Source organism: Onychomys torridus, chromosome 7 (assembly GCF_903995425.1).
Source record: "Onychomys torridus chromosome 7, mOncTor1.1, whole genome shotgun sequence".
Lineage (NCBI taxonomy): Eukaryota > Metazoa > Chordata > Mammalia > Rodentia > Cricetidae > Onychomys > Onychomys torridus.
Genome location: NC_050449.1, coordinates 33,753,443 through 33,768,908, shown reverse-complemented (window position 1 = coordinate 33,768,908; position 15,466 = coordinate 33,753,443). Strand labels below are relative to the sequence as shown.

Sequence of the window (15,466 nt, the reverse complement as noted above, 5' to 3'; positions counted from 1 at the left end):
AGCCTTCCCCTGAGCCCGGCATGGTGCAGAATCTGCGCTCGGAGACTGTTTCCTGCACCACAGCTGTCAGGCAGACTTGCTACTACCATGTCTCCTGTCTGAGGAAGAAGTTGGCCTTTCTGAGAGCCAAGTAAGTGGCAGGGGCCCCGGACATTAGGATTGCGATGGCCTGGGTCTCTTCACGGAGGCAGAAATACGTTGGGGCTTGCTTCCCGTGTTTGCTCCCTGCTGAGTGACAGGTAGGTTAGAGGGAGACAGATGTGTTACAGGAAGCTGGAGGGAAAAGCTAAGATGGGCAGCTGGCAGAGTGTCAGCTGGGAGATTTATTCTTTGCCTCACTGTGAGATTCCTAAGAGGTGACTTGCCTCTCTTTGCTCTTAAGTACCCAGCTAGATGGCAGCTTTTGTATCTTTCTTGGAGCACCAGTCAGTAAAGAATTTGAAGGGCTCAAGAGAAGGGTGCCATCGAAAGCTGAGTGTTCTGTGTGGCTTAGTCTTCGTGGGTGCTGAGGATTGTTCTGACTGATGGGGATCTAAGACTGACGTGTCTGGGGATGTTGGATTCATGTGGTTGCCGATTGTGCCCCTTTGCTCCGGGACTGGGCTTTAACTCCAGACCTGCCTGTGCAGATTGACATGGAGATGTGAGTACAATCCAGATGTGGGACACAGACCCGTGCTGCAGTGGCTCCTTGCTGACCATGCTGGACCTTGGCTGCTGTGGCAAGCAGAGAGGAGGCGGCTTGCTGGCAGGAAGGGGTTCGAAGGTTGAGTCAGAGTTGTGTTCGAAGCCTTTGCAATGGCTCAAGGGACATATAGACTTGTGCAAGGTGTGTGTGTGTGGGGGGGTGCTGGGGGAGCGTCTCCTCTTTCGTGTGAAAACAAAGGTTAACGTTAGAGAAAGAGAAAATGGGACAAAGCGTGTGAGGAGAGAGAAGGGAAAAAAAGGAGGGAGTCAGAGGTTAAATGGATTTCAAAGTAGGTAGGGGTCAAGGGATGACTGACTTCATCTCGATGCTCTTGATGTCTTTGTCTTTGTCTGTCTGTCTGTCTGTCTGTCTTGCTCCCCTTCCCCTCCCCCTCCCACACAGGCTACACACACAGGAGACAGTTCCTTCCCCTGGTTTTCTCATGGCCAGAGGTTCGGTGGTTGGTGTGCTGGGCCGAGTCTCCTCTTGAGAGGCTACCTGACTGCACAGTAAGCCTGGAGCAGACAATGTCAGACAGAGAGTTCTTTACACAATCCAGTGCTGGTGGCCAAGGATGATTCTTCCTTTAATGAATCGCAACACACCCCCCTACCCCCCCCCCCCCACGTTCTTCTCTTTTGTTTGCGTGGGACAAGGTGTTGCTCTGTGGCGCCGGCTGATCTGCAGCTCCAAGTGGTCCTTCTGCCTCAGTCTCCCCAGTGCTGGGATTACAAGCCTATGACACCCTCCAGGAATGCTTTGAGGAAACGGGTGTTTAAATTCAGGCTCCAATTGGGATACTTCTGTAAAATTATGGTATGCCTCCTTCGGGGGAAAACGCAGAAAGAGTGAAACCTACTTTGTAAAGGTTGTGGGAACCAAACTAATGTAAAATGGGGAAAAAGCTCTTATTGCAGTGTCTGGCACGTGCCAAACACTCAGCAAGGCTGGCTCTTCATTACTGTTATCGGCAAACCACGGGCTGAGGGTAAGCCCGGAGGTTGCTGGGGAAGTGCGCTTTAGTGAGAACCTGGAGGCTTGGAAACTTAAGGTGGGCCACACACTAGTGCACAAGAGGGTGGGCTTGCTAGGCTACAGCCTGAAACCGGCACAGAAAACTCGTGGTGCTTGCTGTTCCCACCAGTGACATTTGCCTTGAGTGGGTGAGGACCCAAGAAGGGCTGGCAGGTGACAGGCTTCCCTAACCTGCAGGCATCTAGCCAGACTCTGTATGGCGCTCAGCCTAGTCCAACAGATTCAGAAGACGGCTCTGGGTCAACCTGTGCTCACTTGGATCTGATGTGGCAGTAGTCATGACCCTAGATAACTCCAAAAGGGACCCTGCAGGTCCTTGTCGGGTCTCACAGAGAGTAGCCTGCAGGAGACAATGGGGTGCAGGGAGATACCCAAGTTTTCACTCCTGTCAGATCCTCCCACCCAAACTACCAGAGCCTCAATTTCTTCCTGGGAGCTGGTACAGGCTCAGGGCACCTCTCACTACCCTGTCCAAGGATGGAGTCGCCCCTGCCCCCCTTACTTCTTTCTTCTCTCCTTGTGTGTTTGCATGAGACAAGGTGTTGCTCTGCAGCCCAAGCTGATCTATACCTCAAAGTGATGCTTCTGCCTCAGCCTCTCAAGTGCGGGAATTGCAAGTGTATGATACTACAACCAGCCTTATTTTCTATCTTTGCACTAAGTGCCAACCCCAAGTTACAGTTGTATGTGTTTGTTGCATTTTGTGTTCTCTCCACCGTTAGTGCTTAAACTTTACGAGAGTAGGGATCGGTTCTCTTTGATTTAGTGTATTGCCAATGCTTAGCTCTGCCCAGCACCCGATAGGTACTCAAAAAAAAAAAAAAAAAAAAAAAATTCTACTGAGTAAATCTGAACCAGTGAATGAGTAAGGTTTTTGTTCTTCTCTTTTTAAAGCTGAGACAAAATCTTCTGCTATAACTTCCAACGTTTTGTGATCATGAGATTGAGTGATGCTGTCCTAAAGAGAAGGGTGTCTTTGGGCTTTTCACGATCGTGGAAATGGTTTATACTCTGTGACCACCTGCCCTGTGTCCCCCTTCAACTGACCCCTATGCTTCGGGGGAGCACTTGGCCTTGTGGAAGATAGCACGTATGGACTGTGGATAATAGAGAATAGAACTTTTTAGACCTGGAGGCAGAGCAGGGAGGCTCATGGAAGCCTCTGCTGTCTTTCTCAGTATTTCCGGCTTACCGCTCTCCTCGCCGGTGGCTCTGGATGCTTCTGTGGCCGTCAGCAGAACTGTCTGCAGGTGTAACCATCACCTGCCCTGTGTTTCTCCTACTCCAGCACTTCTCCTCCGCCCGAGAAAGGGGGCTGTTAATTATAGCTCAGCCGAGTGCCCGCTCTCTGCTGACACCGTAATTGGGATTTAGCTTTGGACAACTGGCAGGGTGGATGGTAAGTTTCCTTCCTCAGCTTTCCAACTTCCTGCTGGGAGAATCGCATCCTCCTACCAGTTACAATAAAGAATGTGAGTGGGAGACAACTTGGGCTCTCAATGCAGAGAATCCAACCTCAGGCTTGTCCTATTCCCTGCTGCAGTCTTCACTACCTTCTCACACCAAGGCTGAGATGGGGAACTGAAGGCCAGAGTCCTCTCCTCAATCACTGATTAACACTGGAAGCTCAGAGCTGCCCTCTGCAGCTTCCCCATCTAATTATTGTACTAGAGGGTGGTAATATCAGCACGGTTGCAACGCCATATTCAGTACATATGAACAGTGCATTGCGGATGTGCATGTCTCTATGAAATTCCCAGTGTGTAGTATGCATGATGATGTAGAGGTTTTTAAGTACGAGATAAAAATATACTTACAAATCCAAGTTGTAACATTTCCCATACACATATGGGTTAGTGTCCAAACCCTCTGGATAATGAGCGATTAGTTATAACTCCGAGGCTGTGGTTCTCAGCCCTGTATATGTTTGAAACTTATAAGCAGAGCTTGTTCAATATGCAGATGCCTAGGCTTCGATTTTAACTTCATGTATACCTGGGCAGGCTCAGAAAATTTCTAGTTAATTGGTATCACAGGACCATCTGATGCAAGCTGTCACAGATCTTGCTTAGAGGAATGTATCCTTTGTCTGCAGCCTCCTGTGATGTGACCCTGTTCTAAGCATTAATTAATTTAATAGAACTGTGCCTGACTAGCCTAGGCACACAGCTTCTGGTTTCTCAACATCTGTCTGGGGCATAGCTCAGGAACCAGTACCATCTACAGTAAAGAGGAAGGTGGTGGGCTGGGGGTGTGTGCTGAAACCAATCATTCCATCTCATCTGCCACCAGCTTTGTAGGTGACTTGGTGTTTCTTTTTGCCCTATCCTCAGGCATCTGATCCATATGCAGTGAACTGCCTGGCTCCCTCCTTCTCTCTGTCCTTCTTAGTGTGAAGGACAATGTCTTCCTTGGAGATGGAGAGAAACCCATTGTGACCCTGCTTCAGAATGGTCCAGAACTGGGGAGAGAGGTGGGAGGAGCAGAGGATGTTTGTGCGCACCCATTCCTGTCCTCAGAAGTGCACAAACGCAGTAGCTCCCTTGTGTCCTCCTTTATGTGACAGTGGTGAGGAGTTAGTAAATGGAATTCAGGTTAAACTCTCGAAACCGCTAGATAATTGGTTGACATTTGAAATTCCACCACACAGGTGCGGAAGGTTTACCATGGGGATGACTTTACCTGCTTGGTTCCTGTTCTTCTAGAAATAAAATAGATCTGTTACCCGAGCTTCCTTTCCTGGGCATTCTAAATTACAGGTGGGTTCTCATCTGCCTGAGCACTGTCCTTGTGAATAAGGCGTAGAACATGTGTCAACAGATGACATGGGGCTTTTTTTTTTTTTTCCTGTTATCCAATATCTTTTTTTTTTTTTTTTTGAGCTGAGGATCAAACACAGGGCTTTGTGCATGCTAGGCAAGCGCTCTACCACTGAGCTAAATCCCCAACCCCAGATGGGGCTTTTAAGCAGGGATTTCAGAGACTGTACGTTCTGTGTTCTGTCCTGGTCCATGAATTCTTTCAATCCCCACTCAAGTGGCTTTGTGAAAAACTTCTGGAATGAGAAGTTTGCAAAGAAAATTAATTGAGGACATTTTCAGCAAAGCAACTCAGAAGTATAGGGAAGTGTCACTGATGTGGGTGTGGAAACAGCACACCTAAGGCGACACAGAGTGTGTGCTGAAGTTCTGAGGTGTTCCTTATTAATGAGACTCACGGCTTTGTGTTTGGTGTTGGGGTCAGATGGGACTAAGCTCGGTGGTGCCGTGCTTTCCCTTTGTTCTGATTTATTTGTAACAGCGAATTCAGAAGGGAAATGACTCAAATGTATTTTTCTAGATATGGGTTAGATTGATCCCTGTCAGAGCTCATTAGTGAGAGCCGGGATCTGACTCCAGAGCTCAAGTTTGTATGTGTGACATGGTGGTGTCCTCTGTTGGAACAGAACAGTGATTCTAAGGGAGTTTGGGTGCCTATGCAAACCTGCTTTTCCTGGGATTCCATGGACCTTGAAATCTTTTCCATCTTCCTGGGATTCAGATGTAGAGGTGTGTGAGAAAGTCTGTTCTTGAAGATTATCTCCTGGAAAACTTCAGAACCAGACCGAACAGGAAAATACACATTGAGAGAGACAGAACAGATGGCAGTGAAGCTCAATGGTCCAGCTGAACATTCCTTAGGACCAAGGGCTCTTGGCTCTTCATCTTCGTCTTTTTCATGAGCAGCAGCAGCAGCAGCTGCTTTATTTTAGTCGTGTGTTTCTGGAGTCTGGTTGATTCTAGCAGTGCCTGTGGCCTCTAACAAGTATTGTGTAGAAGCTGCAGGGCATCTCTGTCTCACAGCATCCTTGGATGCCTGCTCTGGGTTTCACTACTGTCTGTAGTGGAACAAAGCTTACTGTCTTCACCTCTCTGCAGGTACTGGCTGAAGCCTCTGTGGGGTTTTGTGCACCCCCCCCCTTCTTCTCCAGTTTTCCAGCACTCCCAGAACCTCACCAACACTTCTCCAATAGGAGTCCCGAGGCTGCTGCTTCTTCCAGAACTGTCTGGGATCTGTGACCGTGGTCTGTCTGCTGTCTTTCCCTGCTTTCTCTCAGCTTCAGCAGTAGTCAGAATGTCTTCTAGTGGCCTGTACCCGGTGCACTGCAGGCACCCTCAATCCCAACTCCATCCTGACCCAGCACCTTCATCCTTTGTCTGCAGGGGAGCGGTTTGTCAGGACACCAGAAGCACATTGAAGGTCAGGCAGCATCGCTGAGCCCTGTGCTCACTCCTTCCTGATCACCGGGCTCAGTTGATCCCAGCTTCCCTATATCTGTTCACACCTGGAACCAAAGGGTGATCAGCAGTGTCCTCTGCAGCCTGCTGGGGAGGGCTTGTGTAAAATTTGGGCCAGGCACAGAAGTAAACATTCAAGGCAGGGAAAGCCAGCTGTTTTATGCATCTATGAGCTTTTCCGTGTGTGTGTGTGTGTGTGTGTGTGTGTGTGTGTGTGTGTGTGTGTGTGAGAGAGAGAGAGAGAGAGAGAGAGAGAGAGAGAGAGAGAGAGAGAGAGTTGCACATCTGGAAGCTTAAGGCTGATATGCGTGCTGTCGTGGTGTGATCCTGTCTCGAGATAGCAGATGAGTTGAGAAGTTGCATAAACAGAGCGGGCTTTGCATAGGCACCAAGTCAGGATGGCTTGGAGGAATGGGGGAGCTCATGGAACACCCATGGGTGACCCCAAGATAGGAATGATAAAGAAATTACTTTAGTTAACATTTATGAAGTATGTCTGCTGGGTGTCAGTCATTGTGGTTATTTACATATCACCTTTTTTTTTTTTTTTCCAACTGAAATGAACAGGTGAACATCTCTATGCTGAACATCTGGAATCCAAAATGCTTACTGAGGCTTAACTTCTTTAGTACTAAGAGATACTGCAAGTGGAAAATTCCACATCTGGCCTCATGTGAGAGGTCACAGGCAAACTGTAGGTACCCCAAAAATAGTGCATAAAATTAGTTTCAGGCTGGTATACAAGGTATATAAGAAATGTAAATGAATTTTGTATTTCAGCTTGGGTTCCATCTTCAAGTGTGGCATTGTGCTTATGCAAATATTCCAAAATCCAAAACGAAACTCAAACCCAACACACTTGGCCCAGTGCATTTTGTATAAGGGATACTCAATGTGTATTATGATGTTTATTTTGTACATAAGAGCACTAGGGTGTAGAGAGGTCTTGTAATTATATATACAATTGCACAGCTATTAAATAATGGGGTAGAATTTGAACCAGGCAACTGGACTTTATGTTTTAAGCACTCTGTTAAGTTCTAGAGGCCGAGGTAAGGTGATATCATTTATATTCATTCATATTGTCCATAATGTCTCTGGAATTGCTAGCTGCTAAGGAAGATAGATCTCTCCTTTGCTAATTTTATTATTTTCCCAGGGGGATTTCAGGTACCAGGTATGTCTGAGAGAAGCACAGACCCACAGTCCTCCCGAAGCAAGGTGCTCTAGAGACCTGGCTTCCCTTCCCCTATCCAGCAGCACCTGCACTGAGATATACCTATTGTTTTCTCTGGCTGCCTCCCTCACAGCACACAGAGAGTGCACTGATGCAGGTAAAGTTTCTAAGGGCAGCTCCTTTTAATGTGTCCCTTTCCGCTGCCCTGTTCCTTCTTCATCTAAACTGCTTGAGAAACTCTTCCACCCTGAGCCCTGCCAACACCCCCACTTATCTGGGGAGCAACTCAGTTTTGCAAGAGGGATTTGTACCTTACCTGTACAAGGGTGGCTCCCAAGTCTCTGGCTTTCCCCATGCTGGACAGCTTGTCTCCATCCACAGCTCTCTGGTGCTCAGTCTTACCCTCTCATGGCCATCCCCACCCTGACTCCAATCACTTAGTCTTCATTTCCCTCCATGCTCAACTACATCCACTTTTCTGATTGTGGATTATGATGTTTTGTTTTGAGAGGGCCAGGGGTGGTCTCACGTCGCCTAGGCTGGCCTCAGACTCATTACGTAGCCAAGGATGACCCTTAACCTCTGATCCTTCTGCCTCTGCCTTCCAAGCGCTGTTATCACAAGCAACTGCTACCATGCAGGGTTTTGTGCAGAGGTGAGCATTGGACTCAGGCTTCCTGTATTTAGGGCAGGCACTCTTTTCAACTGAGTCACATCTCTAATCTTTGGACTTTTTTTTTTTTTTTTTTTTAGGGGAGGTCTTGCTAGGTAACCCTGGATGGCCTTGAACTCCCAACAATCCCATGTCAGCCTCCCGAGGTATGGGATTACAGACCTGTGTCATCATGCCCATCTTATGGGCTCCTTCTGTGGATCCCAGGTCTGCCTGCCTTCCCCCTTAGTGCCATTGGTAGTGCCCTGTGGCATCCTTGGTACAAATTCTCCTCCCTGACCTTAGTTTAGTGACTGTTTTGTTTGCCCTGTTGCTTCTTTAATGTCTCAGTTTACCTCAAACAGCAGGTGGGTTTCTCCAGGAGAGACTTCAAATGGATACTCTGGAGTGAGGGGTTAGACAGTCAGTCTACCACAGGATAACAGGCAAGCACACAGCTAACTCTGATAGTATTTGCTATATATCCAAGCCCTTTACGGAGTTTTCTGACTTCATTTGTGCTTCTGGGTTTTGTAATATCCCTGTCTTAATAGATAAGGAAATGGGGACACAGCCAGGTTAAGTAATTTGAACAAGGTTACACAGAGGTAAGCAGTTGAGTCAGAATTCAAGACTCAACGCTTCCTTATGCTCAATACTTTGCTGAAGGTTGATGGTTAACAAGCCAAAGCTGAGAAAGTCACTCATGCAGACACACACCTGCAAGGGAACACCCAGGGTCCTTTTTCTTCTTCCTCTTCCCCCTTTCTAAGAACCTGTCTTCTAGAAGCAGAGAGAATCCACAAGAGACCTCTTAGGCTCTCTGCCTTTTCAAGTTCCCTCCTGTTCTGTGCATCTCTCCCACACTCATTGCTGTCTTTTAGTTTACCATCAGCACCCAGACTCTAGAGAGAAGGGATTTCACCTTTTAGGAAAAGGCATCTGACTGTAGATTCGCAGTCTTGCTACAAGAAGAAAGATCCAGCGGTATACTCTTAAAGCAGTGCAAACATGGCTGCCAAATGGCTGCTGCTCAGAACTACAACTCCCAAAATGCAGTGCCAGGAAAGTTTATCGGACCAAGGTTTGAAACAATCTCATTGGCTTCCTCATAGTCCAACCTCACACGTGGCTGCTGCCATGAAGGCTCTTCTAACAGCAGCAGGTGCAGTGTTCTGCCTCAGATCTGTGCTCAGGGAGCTAGAGACTCTACTTCCCACACTCCTTGCACTCTGCTGTCAAAACCCGGTCTTCTCAAAGGCTTCTGGGTCTTCTGGGTCTTTATCATTTCCTCTCCTTAACTTAGTGCCTAAGTGCAGTGATTAAGCCATCAGAAAGTATTGCCTAGGGTAGAGTGATTAGTAAGAATAATTGCCCTATACAGAGAATGTTATAAAGGAGTGTCTTTTTCTTTTCTTTTCTTTCCTTCCTTCTTTCTTTCTTTCTTTCCTTCTCTTCTTCTTCTCTCTCTCTCTCTCTCTCTCTCTCTCTCCCTCCCTCCCTCCCTCCCTCCCTCCCTCCCTCCCTCCCTCCCTTCCTTCTTTCTTTCTTTTCTTTTTCTTTTTTTGTAGCTTTGTGCCTTTCCTGGATCTTGCTCTGTAGACCAGGCTGGCCTCGAACTCACAAAGATGTGCCTGCCTTTGCCTCCTGAGTGCTGGGATTAAAGGAGTGTGCCACCACCACTCAGCCAGGTTCCTAGTTTTAAAGGCAAGTGCATACAGGCTGTAGGGGTTATTTCATAAGGAATTATAGCAAGTCCTTCCTGCTAAGTAGAAGACGTATAGATCCAGTGGTCTCTTACACACTCTGTACCAGTTTCTCCTCTTTTAAATATTCCCTTCCTCTTTTTTTTCCCTTCAGAGTTTTCTTTGTACTCTGAGTTATATGCCTCCCCCACCATTGAAACCTGATACCACCTTCTCCTTTCCATGTTGCCATGCCTTCCAGGTTGTCTGTTCAGGACCAAATAGCACCCTTTCTGATGCTGGAGGTTCAAGGCCTGAGCTGCCTTTTGAAACACACCGGTGATTTCTCAACACTGTCAACACATGTTCGCCTTCCAGGGATGCATGGAAGGGTTTGGTTGTCGCTGTTGTTATTTGCATGATTGAGGCAGAGCTTACTAAGTAGTCCTAGTTAGTCTGGAAGTCACTCTGTAGGCTAGCTGGCTTCAGATCTTGTGGGGTTCCTCTTGCTCCTGCTGGGATTACAGGTGTGCACCGCTGTATCGGGTAATAGTTCTTTAAGAGCCGAGTAGGAAGACAGATGGCTTGGGTCATTGGAGAAACTAGGCAGACTTCGATGATCACAGCGTTGGTTTCTGTGTGGTTTTGATGAAACAGAATGTCCTCCTTTGTAGGTACCGGCTTTCTGTTTTCCATCTACATATTTGACTGCCAGCCCAGGTACAAAGAGGATTGGCCACACAATAGCCAGAAAGGACTTGTCAGGCTTCTAAGTAGAGAAGATGATTTATAGGGGGCGGGGCATGGCCTAGTAAGGGTACCCCTCACTGAGTAGGAGAAAGGCCTTTTCCCCTCTGCCCCCCCCCCCCCCAGTAGATTCAACTGTGACCATAGAGGGAGGGCTTTTGAAAAGTTAAGCAGAGTTTCAGAAAAATATTCATTGACCTAAATTCTACTCCTGGGTGAGGATTTTGGTTTTAGATATTTTGAATTAGAATGATTCAGTTGAGAAAGCCTAAACAAATATCTAAAAAAAGACACATTTTCTAGATACATAACAATTCTGATCCCAAACATTTCAGATGCAAAAGTCACAACATATGCTTTCATCTCATAGAATGGATGCATTATGTGTTTGTGATGGCAGGAGAAAATGGATCCCCAGGTTCCAAGATATGTATATCTCCCCTGTGACAATTTTAACTTGTGTTGTTGAAATGAGCTTTTGTAAGGTACATTGGCCTCCTTTTTTGCCTAAAGTGGACATGAATAAATCGCTGATTCTTTTTTAATCTAAAAAGCGGTATTTACTGGAAATTCTTCCAGTCTGGATTCAAATTTCTCCTGAGTGTTGGAATTAGTCACCATACCAGGACCAGGAAACTTCTAGTTTTATTTCATTTTTTTTGTTTGTTTTTTGTTTTTGTTGTTTTTTTGTTTTCAAGACATGGTTTCTCTCTGTAGCCTTGGTTGTCCTGGAACTCACTCTGTAGAACAGGCGGGCCTTGAACTCAGAGATCTGCCTACCTCTGCCTCCCGAGTGCTGGGTTTAAAGGCATGTGCCACCACCATCCAGCTACAGGAGACTTCTTTAAATGTGCATGCTAACTTTTTTGATAATCTCAAGCTGCCCCCTCTCAGTTTTTGATTATATTTTATCTCATAATTTGCCATCTTCAGAAAAAAATAACTCAATGGTAATTATAGATCAATTGCCATTTTATGTATTTTTAAAATTAAAAAATATATTTCATTTATCATTAATACTATGTGTTTTCGTGATGTGTTTGTATGTGAGTGCTGATACACATGTACATGCCTCAGTACCCATGGAAATCAGAGGACAGTTTTTGGGAGTTGGTTCCCTCCTTGCATAATGGTTTCTGGGGATTGAACTTGACCCATCAGCCTTTTTGTGGTAAGTACCTTTAATCTGCAGAGCCATCTTGCTGTTTATTTATTCATTGCTTCAACCTCTCTTGGCTATAAATTAGAATTAGTTTTTGCTGTTATTTGGGTGAGTCAGGGCTATGTTGCTCAGGCTGGCTTCAGACTTGCTATGTAGCCAAGGATGACCTTTGGACTTGTGATCCTCTTGTCTCCAGCTCCTAAATGCTGGGATTGCCGTATGTATCTATTACTATGTCCTGTTTATGAGGTGCTAGGGATTGAACCTGGGGCTTCATAAATGGGACGCACACACTCTACTAACTGAGTGAGCTACATTCTCTGCCTCTCACTTGGCCTTGACTGATATTTTCTATTCTCTAAGCCTTCAGTAAGTGGGAGCAGACTGAGGAGGTACAGAGAAGTGGTGGGAAATTGGGGTTAGGAGGTTTGTGGAGGAAGGTATGCACCCATTTCATATGAGATTGACTCCGGTTTCCAGTTGCTTACCATGTGACCTTAGGTGAGTTACAAGGCTCAGATTAGTCATCTTTGTGTCATGTATCTATAGGGTGTACAAGGAGATGATGGATTTGGAGACACAGATTATGGAGTCCTGTTGAAATGGAGAGTGGACAGTTTTATTGCTCTGGTCATTAAGCCAAACTCATAGGCATTGATGAATACTGGGAATGGTGTTTGTGTGGTGATGTTTTGAGAAAGAAAATTGAGAATTGAATCATTTTCTCTTTAATGAAATGGCAATAATTCAAAACATTAAAAAAATAAAGAGTTGTTCCCTTTAAGGGCTATGCCTACCACGAATTGATTCAACCAACCATGACCAAGGGCAATGCTGAGATTAGAGTCCAAAAATGGGGTGTGGAGTTTAGACTTCATGGCTCATAGACTGACTTGTTTTGTTCCATGGCTCACAGACTGTTATATTTGTTACTGAGTCTCCCTCACAGGGGAGTGGACAGCAAAGGAGACATCCAGAGACCTGCATGAAGGCCAGATTGCAGTTGCTGGGTTATGAACACTTGCATGTGTTCCCTGATGGTGATTTGGGGTCAGGAGTACTTGTCATCAGGCAAAGAGAGCAGGCTGAGCTAAACAAGCCTGCTGTCCTGTAGGGTCAGACTTTTTTCCAGCATATAGACATGGCCTTGCTGCTCATCCAGGTAATATTGGTGAACCATGATAGCTCTCGGGCAGAAGCATCAGATCTGCCTGCAACCAGCCTTGGGTCCTGATGCTTTTTGTGTGTAGCTCTGTGCTCACTTGCACTCATGGTGTGGAGTTGGGCTTGAACTAAGGAAGGTAATAAAACAAGAACAAAGAGAAGGTGGGGGAGGAAGTAGACAAGTGGCCGTCCAATTCATGGTTTCTTTCTCACTCTAGGTTAATGTTTGATCCTTTGCCTTCCTGGGTCTTTCTCTGGTCTGGGGGCTGGATTTTGAGCAAAGTCTGGGGAGGAAGGAAGGTGTTTGGAAAGAAAAAGACATCATTTCTCTAAGAATCAGAGCTTTTTGGGGGTGTGATTAAATCTTTAAAATTACATTTATCTATCTATCTATCTATCTATCTATCATCTATCTATCTATCTATCTATCTATCTATCTATCTATCTGTGTATGTGCTTGCTCACACATGGCACCGCACTCAGTGTAGAGGTCAGAGGACAGTGTGTGGAAGTCCATGATGTTCACTCCATGATGTATGTCCTCGGGACTGAACCCAGTTTTTTAGGTTTGGCAAGGAACGCCTTACCCACTGAGCCATCTCCTTGACCCAATAGGAGATTTCTTGAAGTAAAAGCCTATGTGGAGATGATCTCCACTAACTTTTTTTTCTGGGATTTGGATACATTATTTGTAAAGTGTATCTGTAAGCTTCCGCTCTTTAAACAATTTTACTTGTTTGTTTATTTATTTATTGGTAGCTCTCTATGGGCTTAGAATGCTGGACACAAGGGAATCCATGTCCTTACAGCTAGGTCAGGTGAGCTTTGCTCACAGGGAGGAAATGACCACAGTGGGGGTACTGAAGCATGCTTGTGGAGGACTTGGATCTGTTTTTCCCACATCTTATTTTCTGTGGGGAAGTACACTTGACACAGCTGCAGAAAGCTTGGCACCTTCAACCAAGTGTCCTCTTAGGAATGGTGCTCTCTTCTACCGGCTCCGGCAGACAGGATGCGTTCGGTGGATACTGCCATGGTGCCTTGAGTGCCCCGTTCTTAGCAGTGTGAGGAACCTGCCTCACTTTTCCCTGAGGCCGGGAGTACTCTGGCCAGTTCCCTTTGCCTAGTGGTCCCCTGAAAGATAGAGCCTATCCCAAGCTACTTTCTCTACCGGCGGCAGGAGAGGAAGCCGTAGTTGCGGCAAGCTGAGCTGACTGTCCCTGCTGGGCAGAAAACCTAGAGTGATGAATGGGGCTGGATGAAGTCATCCTGCTCCGCCAATCAGGCTGCTCCAACGGAGCTAGGGGCCTCTGCAGATCCAGCCCCGCTGCCTGCTGCTCTCAAGTACCTTTAGACAGAGGCTGTGTGTCTCTGGGAGTGGAGTTGGGGGGTGGGTGGGTGTGAACCGCCCGCCCCTGGCTTCTGTGTAGGCCTCAGTCAGTCTGAATGTTATTGCAAGGTGAGTGGCTTCACCGGGGGAGTTCCTTTCCCTTCGCCTTCTCCACTTCGCTGTGCCACTCAGCTCCGTGCCTCCAGCTCCTCCTTCACAGCACCTTCCCCTGCTTCCATTTGAGTGCCCGCACCTTCACACCTGTCCCCACCAACCCACGCCTTTGCCCTCCCTTCTCCCCCAGCACTGGTCCGGCGCCTTCCAGCAGCCTCTGCCCACATGTGCTCCTTGTCCTGATTTGTGGGTACCAGCTGGCAGTGATGGGGGGCAGGGCCTCTACTCTGCATCCTCTCCCCCAGCAGGGGGAGCCTGGGGAGACCCACACTGGCCTTCTGAGACCAAGTACCAGGGGAGGGGAAATGGACTGACTGGGGGCTCCTAGGCATGTGTGGGGTTACAGATGGCCTGCTTCCCCAGCTGGCTGGGAAGCCCAGGATGCTTTCCTCCATGACCAACAGAGGAGGTACCAGGGGGGCCTCTGGAGAATGGAAGTAGGTCTCATTCTCCTGGCCTTCCTTCCAGAGGGGTGGTGTCCTCTTTCTGGGTGGACATTTGTGACTCTGCCTTTTCTCCCTGGATGGTGCTGCTGCTCCCTAGGCCAAGCCGGGATCATGGATCCGGCCGACATGGCGTCTGCAAAGGTAGGATGGAAATGCTGCCGGCCGCACTGTGCGTAAGTGGTTTCGCTCTGCGAGTTCCGCCTTCGGTTCACTCTCTCTCCCCTCCTCTCCCTCAGCCCAGCACTCAGGAGCAGGCAGGGCTGTGCCAGGAGAGACAGATGACCTCAGGAGAGGGGAGGGCGTGCCTGGTGCTACACAGCACACTGGCCACCCGCTATGTCCAAACACCAGAGCTTTTGGATGGTGGAGGTCGGGAGGGTGGTCGTGCCTAGGGCATTTGCTGGCCTCACTTGCCAGGCCTGTCTTTTTCTTTAGCTGTTCTTCAGTGTTCTGTTTTTTATCTTTGTCCTGTCTCCTTTTGGCTCTCCTGTCCTCTGTCTTCTTCCTCTGCCTCTTCCAGGCTCTCTTGCTCCGTGCGTTTAGACACTGTCAACCTCTGGGCTCCTCCCTCTCTTGCTGTTGTGTGGGCTGGGAGGAGTCGTGAGTTTGAAAGGCTCAGGAGCAGAGACACCTTATCCTGTAGCATACATTGGCCTTGGGCTTGATGAGGCCTTGGTGCCTGAGTGGCAGGTGCTGTGCTGTCCCCTCCCCAAGCTCCTGGGAGCCCCCATGTCAGGCTGGTCTGAGCCTCCGATGACCAGGTGCTGTGGTCCTGGACACACTAGGGGGCGTTGTTGAGTAGTGTTCTTAGTCTGCTGGCTGCGGCTGGCAACTGGACATTGGTTTGTGTGTGTGTGTGTGTGTGTGTGTGTGTGTGTGTGTGTGTGTGTGTGTGTATTTTTCCAAACACAGAGCCTGAGCCATTGGGA

The 15,466-nt window shown here is 47.6% G+C and overlaps 2 protein-coding genes across 6 annotated transcripts in view; both read left to right on the top strand.

Moving 5' to 3' along the window:
• LOC118587563 overlaps positions 1 to 4,286 on the top strand; it is a 134,438-nt gene extending 130,152 nt beyond the window's left edge. Inside the window, exon 4 of the mRNA XM_036193595.1 lies at positions 4,115 to 4,286. Coding sequence (XP_036049488.1) covers positions 4,115 to 4,286 — 172 coding nt within the window. The remainder of the gene's footprint in view (positions 1 to 4,114) is intronic.
• Positions 1 to 15,466, top strand: part of Gramd1b (GRAM domain containing 1B) — a 128,558-nt gene that overhangs the window by 14,701 nt on the left and 98,391 nt on the right. The window contains exons 1-2 of one of the 5 annotated variants that reach the window (XM_036194397.1): positions 13,943 to 14,046; positions 14,635 to 14,678. The exons of 3 other annotated variants lie outside the window; for them this stretch is intronic. The gene's annotated coding sequence lies outside the window, so the exon portion shown is untranslated. Of the gene's footprint in view, positions 1 to 13,942; positions 14,047 to 14,634; positions 14,679 to 15,466 lie in introns of those variants that run through there. One more of the 5 variants, XM_036194391.1, reaches the window with a different exon arrangement.